The following is a 9,253-nucleotide window of genomic DNA, read 5'->3' on the forward strand; positions in this document are numbered from 1 at the left end:
AGTCCCGCCCGCCCGGCCACAGGGCCCGGACCTGCTGGGTCCCCGCTGTGCCCCGACTGTAGTGGCCAGTGCATGAAAGGCCCTGGCCAGGGCGCATTCCGAGCTGGCTCTGTCCTCTGCTGTCTGTCCCAGCCGTGGTGAGGCAGCCGGTCTCCCCAGGCCTCCCGAAGCCCGGGGCCCTGTCCCTGCGTTTCCTGGACCCACAGCATGTTCCCAAGCGGTTGCGATGGCCCTCGCGTCCTCAGTGCCTGCCTGCCTGAGTGGAAAGGAGCAGGGAGCGGGCCAGACTGGCCCAGCAGCCATGTGTGAGAGACCCAAAGGCTTTTATGAAGGCCGGCCCCCACTTCTTAAAAAGTCTGCCCGCTCTCCAGGCCAGGGCTGCGGCTCCACCCCGGTGGCCTCCCGCGGTCGCTGGGGTCTTCATCTTCTGACCTCACTGGGTCCCTAGTCAGTGTCATCATTCCCAGATGATCGTGATTAAGCAGAGGCTCCTCCCATGACCTTGCAAGAGGCCGCCCACTCCCCGGACCTTCACTGACCAAAACCCGTGCACGCGGACGGCCGGTCTGCCTAATTACACGGATGGTACGGACGGGCAGACGCAGAGGAGCGGGGGATATTTCCACGGCACACGTGGGTCAGAGCGTGTGACAAACCGCTCCCAGATTAGAGCTCGTCCATGCCGCCCCGGGGCAGAAGGCGGACATCACAGAGTGGCCCTCTCGCAGGGCTGCATGTGAGGGTAGCGGGGAGGAGATACCGAGGTGCCCTGGAGAAGGGCTTTGGGGCAGGAAGCCGGCGCCCTTCTGTCAGCCGAGAGCTGGAGGGAGAAAGCATGAGGCCTTTCCCCGACAGGAGCTGGGCTCAGCGGGGAGCGCAGGGAGACACTTAGGTGACAAGGCCACGGAGACAGCCCTGCGGCAAAGGGGAGACGAAATGGAATGAGCGTCACCATGCAGGAAAATGTGCTGGGTGGGACATTCCCGTGGGGCCAGTTCTGCGGGGAGGAGGAGCCTTCAGAGGAGGGGTGTGATGGAAGGCACCACTGTCCCCTGGTGGTCCTGGAAGCCATTCCTGCAAGGAGTTCGGAGTCTCCCAACAAGCTTATAGGGGAAAGGGGTGGGGCGCAGAGGAGTGAAAAAATGCCAGGGAGATTGGAGGATGGAGGGAGGACTGGTGGCCCCAGTGGCCCCCTGAGTCTGAGCCAGGGCCTCTCAGATGGACAGTGTTCTTTGAGGGGCCACTGAAGACGGGGGTCGCAGTCATGGGCGAGGCCCCGAGTACAACGTGGCTGGCTGCTGTGCTGCTGGGAATCGCCTGGCGGGATGCCTCCGGTTTCTGTTCCAGGACCCGCGTGCCCGGCTGGCCTGGAGTATAAGGAGTGTGTGTCGCCTTGCGCCAGAACGTGCCAGAGCCTGCAGATCAACGAGGTGTGTCAGGAGCACTGCGTGGATGGCTGCAGCTGCCCTGGTAACAGACTTCCCACTTCCAGCTCCGAAACCTTGCCCGCGCCCTTGGCCTTGGGAAGCCAGATGAAGGCCTCTTGTGCCCGTTTGTCAGTGCTGAAACCAGAGGCCTTTTATTTATTTATTTATGTATTTAAAAAAGTCTTTGGGCAGAAGGATCAGGAGTGAAAACGCTTGTGTCCAAGGAAGTGGGCAGACAGTCCGGGCCCCAGCAGTGACTTCATCTGGGGGCTTGTGGCTTCATCTGAGCCCTCGTGTGTTTTTCGCTTAGGTGTTAGGGAAGCAGTCGGGTAAAGAGATCTTTCAAACGTGTCCTTGGTTTGTCCCGTGAGCTCTGCCGAAAGAGGTGTCTGCACTAGAAAGGCCCTCTCAGGGGAGACTCTAAGCTTTGGAGAAAACCCCCGTTTTGTTGTTGAGAGCAAGTCCTGGAGGTTTCAGCTCAGGACTTCTCTACCGGGAGACCTTGAGCGAAACTCTCGACACCGTTTCTCCATCTGGAGAATGGTGACAAGTGACGTTCCTGCTCTCTGTCACAATGCATTAATGTGAAAGCAAAGGGCCACACGAGTTCTGAGCTCCCTGGAGGAAGTCCTACGCGTAGGACTCATGCCTGCCCCACTGGATGAGCTTGAGCCAGCAAGACCCTCCCTCGTGTGGCGTCCTGTGAAAGATAGACTCAGAACACATTCCTGGGGTTTCCTGGAAGGTGCCCTCAGCGGCGATAGCCCGGGGATCCCACAGCTGTGGGATGCGTGATGACGATGGTGCTCTGAGACCTTTGCCTTGGTGCCCTTGAACCCAGAGGGACAGCTCCTTGATGAAGACCGCTGCGTGGTGAGTGCTGAGTGTTCCTGCGTCCATTCCGGGAAGCGGTACCCTCCAGGCGCCTCCCTCTCTCGAGACTGCAACACCTGGTAACCGGGCAGCACGGAGTGGTGTGGGAGAGCTGCTGGGGGCTTTGGAGGGGACACTGGGGCAGTAGAGGCAGCGGCAGGGGGAGCAGGACCTGGCCTCCGCTGAGGGAGGAGGGACTGAGACGGCTGGTGGGGTGGTGGGAATTGGGGATGGATGTGGGAGGCAGTGATGGAGGGCAAGGATTAGACTACAGGTGTGCCTGCAAGAGCAGGAGGTCAGGAAGGGAAGGCTCCCTTAGGTGTGAACATCTCTAGATGTCCTTGCAAACTGTTTAGTGAGTGATCCTCTCTCTCTGAAGAGGGACTGCGTGACAGCCACCAAGCAGCACAGAGAGAATCTCTGAGACCTCTTGCCTACCAGGTGGGAGGAGGTGGCAGTACCCAGTGGAAACCCAGGCAGGTCGCCTTCCATGGCTCCTACAGCCAGCCATGCCCAGGAGCGCCTGCTCAGCTCGCCTCACCCCTCTGGAGCTCCTCTGGTACTGCCTCTGGCTGTTCTGCTCGCCCCTGCATCCCGGGAAGATAACACCCCATCCTCTTCCCTGTGCACCTTTCCCTGCTGGGCAGCCTTCAGAGCCCCTGGCATGACTCGGGGGCCGCCCTTTCCACAGCTCTCTCCCGCCAGCTGGAGTTGGGGAGCAGAACTTGAGCTTCTTAGTACCTGGGTATTTTCAGGGACATGAGACACTAGGTTTATTCCCCTCCCTCCTTCTTTTTTTCCCTCCTCGTTTCTGCCTTCCTTCCCTCCTTCCCTCCTTCCTTCAGTTCCCAGAGGGTACATACACTTGCATGCCAGAGACCCCCATGGGGCATGGTCATGCCACAGGCCCTTCTCCATTTCGCTCTCCCATCAGGATTTGGGGCACCCACACCCAGGATGTCCTTCAGGCCACTGCTGTGCTACCAGGCCAGCCCCAACCTGGGTTTTCTTTCTTCCTTTTCTGAGTCTCTTCCCTGTGGCAACATCTGCAAGAGTCCTGCGTGGTCAAAGCCCGGTCCTGCACCACTTTAACCTCATAAAGGCTCCTGTAGCCCCAGCCATGTCTTCTCCTCGATCTCTGGCTTTGGGTGTTGTGAGCTCTGCGGTGAGCTCTGCACCCACTGGCGGAGCTTGTGTTTGCAAAACTACCAGCAACCTGTGCTTCCTTCCCTGACAGCATTTGCCGGAACAGCCTGTGGGTCTGCAGCAATGAAGAATGCCCAGGTAGGTGACCGTCACTCCCTCCCTCCCTCCTCCGAGTGGAGAGCCATGTCATCTTATTAGAGCCTGGTGGGGGGAGAAACACCCATCAAGGCAGGGCGAGGTGGATGCCCTTGCACGGGTTGGATGCACCACCTGCTCAAAGCTCTGGGCTCACTCAGGGCCAGAGGGAAGAGCCCTGAGGTAGCTGAAAGGGGAGGATGCAGCTGAGCAAAGGTGTTATTGTTCTCTTCTCATCACCTGTTCGGTCAAAGGATTAAGGTTGATGATCTGTAAGACCAGGGCTGGCTAAACAAAGAAGCAAAATCTTTGGGAAATTAAGCGGAAAAAGGGCTTGGTAACTCTTTAGACTTGAAATGTGAGTCTTTTAATTTTTATTTATTTATTTTTTTATGCCAGAGGGAATATGGATGACAGAGATAGAAAGAGAGAGAACCCCCAAATGGGGCCTAGTTATACCATGATCCTTTTTCCTCCAGGATCTTGGGCACATATATGCTTTTCAAGCTGCTCAGACCTGGATTGGAACCCTGGTTAGTCGTGTGGGTTCCACTGCTATGCTGTGAGGCCAGCCCTGAAGGGAGAGTTGTTATGAAATTTTCTAGAATGCCTGATATGAAGACCATGGTATGGATCAAGAGCTAGGAGAACCAGTTACCAAATGATTCCCCAACCCTGTCCGTGCCCTTGAAAATCTGTTTAGGAAAACATATTTTATAATCTCCGTCCTTTGCTTTTTTCTGTTTGGACCCAACTCTGTCCTATTTACTACAAACTTGCCCGTTCCAAGCTCTCCAGAGTGACCCTACATCTACTCCCTGTGGTCACTCACTTGGTGTTTTCTGTGTACTGAACCCTGTGCTTAGCACTTCCTCTACTACCTATAGCTGTGACCCGTGAGGCGGCCACAGTTGATCAATATTCTCATTTTACAAAGGAGGAAACAGATCCAGAGAGCTTAAATAACATACCCAAGGTGGCACAGCTGCCAAGAGGCAGAGTGGGATTCAAACTTACAACTCAACTGCTTGACTTCTACGTCTGCCCCTCCCTCTCCTTTCCCTCCTGATCCTAGACTTTGGTGGGCCAAGAGTGGGTTGTGCTCAGATACCTGGGATCAGACTTGAGGTCTGCGTAGTAAAGGCTTTAAAGTCTCTCAGGACCTGGTCCTGGGCCCTTACACTGGGAAAACTTTGGAGATAGAGGGGAGTGGCAATAGATGAATCAATAATAATAATAGATTAATTAGTCTAGGGATGACCAATCATCCAGGTTATCTTTTGTGTATTCCTTAAAGAAATAATAAAGGACCATGTATTACTCTTGAAAGTGATAGTCTTGTCTATTTTTTTTTTTTTTTTGGTTTTTGCCATAGGGCATATGTGCTTGCCCGAGAGAGACAGAGAAAGACAGAGAGAGGGAAAATGAGAAATCATCCTCCAGGGAAGAGGGCCATGCCACTATCCCTTCTCTTTTGTTTTCCTCTCAGGATTTTGGGCACATGTGCATATGCCATGTGCTTGGTTTGATTTTCAAGCCACCAGATCCCGGACTAGAACCATCGTTGGCCATGTGGGAATCCAGTGCCTTAACCACCGTGCCCCCTGCTGGCCCCACATGTCTCATTTCTTGAACGCACCAGGCAAATTCATTTTTTTTTCCTTTGGAGATATTTTTTAATAGCTTTTGAAAAGATACATGAAGGTTCTGTATTCAACCTGTGTACAACTTTTCCTTTCTAAGTAAGCATGCATTACGTAAGGTCTGTGAGCCATGGTGGATGGAATTAGGAATTCAGTTTATTGTTTTTTTTTTTTCAGACTGCCTATGAGATTAGGGATTAAAAAAATTTATTCATTATAGAGAGCAAGAGAGAGAGAGAGAGAGAGAGAAAGAGAGAGAGAGAGAGAGAGAGAGGAATTGCCTCCCATGTAGGCCTGGACACTCTGCAGTCTTTTTCTTCCAATTTTCTATCCCGTCAAGGTCCTGGTCATGTGCCCATGAACTTGGCCTGAAGCTGACAGGAGCTGGGATTTGAACCCTAGTTTGCCCCATGGGATCCAACTTCCTCTGCACAGCACCTAACCACGTGCCACTGGTCATAGATTAGGAAATCTTAATAAGCACTCTCTCTAGGGAATATCTTCCAACCATCATCCCTCCCTCCATCCATTCATCAACCACTGATCACTCACCGTGCATATGATGGGACGCTCTGTCTAGGGAAGGCAATAGCATCCCGTGGTCTTCAATTCAAAATCTAAAAGAAAGCGTTGCAGAGGATGTGAGACATTCTTGTGATACCCTGATGGGAAGACAGCCAGTTCCAGCTCTGTGGCTTACTGATATTTTCCCGACAGAATCACTAAATGCGTGTCTCATCCCCAAGCTCCAGCTCTGTCCCCTTCTGTCTAGCTCTGGAGTTTTCTTGACTGTTACTCCCAGCCTGTCTCCACCCTTGGCACGCAGGTATACTTCTCCAGCTTGCCACGGCTCAGCAGGCGGTGGAGCTGTCTCATGCTCCCGCGTGTGAAGACTGCAGGTAGAGCTTTCTGATAGAGACACTAGACAGGAAGGTTCTGGAAGGGGATGCTCTGCCACTAAAGCAAAGAGCAGGCGGGGACACCTCTGCAGCCCCTGGAGGAGCCGACATTGTAAATCTTAGAAATAGAGAACTGGGTTTTGATTCTCTGCAATAAGATGAGGATGTACTAGTTAGCTATTGTAGCATAGCAAATCACCCCTAAATTTAGTAGCTTAAATCAACCGACATAATTTCAGTTTCTCTCCTTTAGGAATCTGGGTAAGAGTTAGCTGGGTGCCTCTGGCCCAAGGGCTCTCATGAAGTTGCAGCCGAACTATCAACTGGGGCTATAGTCTTATCTGAAGGTTCAACTGGGGATGGATGGGATTGCTTTGAAGCTCACTCATGCTTGTCGGCAGCTCCCCGGCCACGTAGACCTCTCCCTAGGGCTACCTTGTGACTTGACAGCTGGCTTTCCCTGGGGTGAGTGATTTCAGAGTGACTAAGATAAAGCTACCAAGATAGAAGCCACATTCTTTTTAACCCTAATCTCTGAAGTGCCATCCCATTACATCTGCTGTGTTCTATTCACTAGAAACAAGCCAGTAAGTCCAGTCTACACTCAAGGAGGGGAGGGTCACACGAAGACATGAATACAGGAGGCAGGGACCATGGGGCACGTTTTAGAGGCTGCCTACCCTGGAGTGTCATGTAGGGTCATGGGAAGGAGATGGGTGTGCCCAGGAGAGCAGCTGTCTGAACTGGGGAGGACAGGGCTTCCTGTGACATGCTCCCAGGCCTTGGTGGCTCTCTGCACAACTATGCTTACTGGCTAGGAGTTAGGGCAGCCTCAAGCAAAGTATGTTTCCCCTCATACTGTAGACTTCCCTTTCTGTAATCTGAACCCCCCCTCCTTGCACGGTAGAACTCTGCCCTCGGGAAGGTCTGCTGATTTAGTTCTCATTGAACTATGAATGTTTGGTTAGCGCCAATGTGGAAGGGACACGCTTGTCAAAACTGTTCAAGTGAATAAATCTCTTTTTAGGGAATTTCAAACTCTTAGTAGAAAAGCACGAAAGGTACCCTTCTAGGGCTGGCGAGGGGTGAATGGAAGCTTTTCAGTTGTGTCCAAACTCCCAGGAGCACTCCAGGGTGTCCTGGAACAGGGACCTGGGAGCACAGGCTTCAGACACATTCTTGGCTGGAATTCTAGTGCCTCTGCTTACCCATTGGCTGACTTGGGGCGAGCTCCTTAATGATCTGCAGCCTCAGTTTCCTGGTCTGTAGAAGAGGGAGAGAACAGCAGCTTCGTCTCCTGGCTGTGGTTGAGGTGTTCTTACTGAATACGCAGCAAATGCTCAGTAAATATCAGTTGTTCTCGTAGTTCACAGAGGCAGTCATTCCACTAAGCAGGGTCAGAGAAGGTCTGAGCAGGGGCAGACGAAAGAGCCACAGTGGGCAGGGGTGGTGTGAGGTGAGGTGTGGCTAGGGCAGATGGGACAGGAAAGTGAGACAGGACACCCTTAGGAGGTCCGTGGACCTGCCCTGGTTGTTTGGAGGGAAGCCTTGGTGTACACTGTTGCCCGTTTGGTTCAGGTTAATTTCAGACAGATTTTAATGCAGCCCTGCAATGTGACTTGGGAAGGTCAGTCTGTGTGAAGCCTCGTGGGCTGATATTCCAGCACCTGGCAGCCACATCCCTGGCTAACAGAGACAGTGATGAGGAAACGGGGCGGATGCCTCTCCAACAGGACGGGATGTTCTTAGTGCTTGCGCTTGCCTGGGGTTGGTCTGTCTTCCCCCTGCCAGAGTTCACAGAGACTCCAGTTGCCTGTCTTGGCCCCTGCTGGATTTCTGGAATCCCATCAGTCCTCCGCCAGGCCATGCCTGAGCATCACATTTTGTAGCCAAGGCTTTCTCTGCCCAGTCTTGTACCTACACCCCAGGCACCTGCCCCCGTGTGCCCAGGGACAGAATGACCTCAGGCTCTGAGCAGCTGCAGTGACCCCTGAGGCCATGTTGGGTGGGGTCCCCATGCCTGTGTCACTCTTAGGGACCCAGGGAAGCTTCACTTCTCTCCCCTTGCGGCCCGGCTGCCTGGCCGTGGGTGTCCTAGGTGTCCCCATCTGGGCAGCGGATGGGCATGGCCGTGTGGCCAGTTGATATGGCTGAAGTCCTGGCTCCAGGGTCTGCTGCTATCCGGCAGCTCACTCATCTGTCTTCGTGGGTTTCCTGTGCCTGAAGCTCCGTCCCGCAGTTGTACCAAGGAGATAAGCGAAATGTAATATTTAGACTTCTGTTCCTGAGAAACTTGGGAACACAGATCAGGGAGGTCAAGCAGGAAATCAGATCAGAGCAGTAGATACCAGCCTTGAGAGTTTTGCTTTTGAATATTTGCACATTTTCTCTTTGACCCCTCTTTCCTGGGCATTGTCTGCGATAATAAAGTCCAGTTTCTTACTCAGATAAACATGTGCTTGAGAAAACAGGGGACTGTGAGGGGAAGCTCCCACCCATTTGGACTGCGACATGGTCAAGACATTTGACCCAAGTGACCATATGATGGGGATTTCTGAAATTAGTCATTTTTTTAATTAAAAATTTTAAGATTTTTACAATAGGGCATGTGTGCTTGCCAGACAGAGACAATGAGAGAGAGAGTGAGAGATCACCCCCTAGGCATGATGGCCACACTGCAGTCCCTTCTGTATTCTCATGGGATTTGGGCATGCACGCACACGCACCCTATGTGATTTTCAAGCTGCCAGGTCTGGGACTTGAACAGCTGTTGGTCACGTGGGAGTCCAGCACCTTAACCACTACACCACCTGCTGGCCCTGAAAAGTAGTCATTTGAGAAAGGCTTTCCCGTGACATCACTGTACTTGATGTTCCTGCCCTTCCTGGAGGCTGTGGTGGGTGGAGGGAGAGGAAGGTGATGTTGGTGAGGATGACCTGGGGCCTCTGGACCTGCTCCTGACCTCATCTGGGCTGCAAGCGTCCTCCTAGCCTGTCACCTGGATGGGGCTGGCTGTCCTGGGGACCGGGCAGGGGGACCCTCACCATCACCTGGGCTGCTCATCCCTGCCCATGCCTTTGCATACCTAAGGCAGGACTGCACCCAGGTCTGCAGCTGCTCGGGGGCCGGG

General features: G+C 53.3%; 1 protein-coding gene across 1 annotated transcript in view; it reads left to right on the plus strand.

Annotated features, from left to right (window-relative positions):
- VWF (von Willebrand factor) overlaps positions 1–9,253 on the plus strand; it is a 183,061-nt gene that overhangs the window by 52,316 nt on the left and 121,492 nt on the right. Inside the window, exons 8-10 of the mRNA XM_006170833.3 lie at positions 1,348–1,470; positions 2,269–2,380; positions 3,538–3,584. Of these exons, the coding sequence (XP_006170895.1) occupies positions 1,348–1,470; positions 2,269–2,380; positions 3,538–3,584 (282 nt within the window). The remainder of the gene's footprint in view (positions 1–1,347; positions 1,471–2,268; positions 2,381–3,537; positions 3,585–9,253) is intronic.

The sequence above is a fragment of the Tupaia chinensis genome, unplaced genomic scaffold (genome assembly GCF_000334495.1).
Source record: "Tupaia chinensis unplaced genomic scaffold, TupChi_1.0 Scaffold149011_1, whole genome shotgun sequence".
Classification (NCBI taxonomy): domain Eukaryota; kingdom Metazoa; phylum Chordata; class Mammalia; order Scandentia; family Tupaiidae; genus Tupaia; species Tupaia belangeri.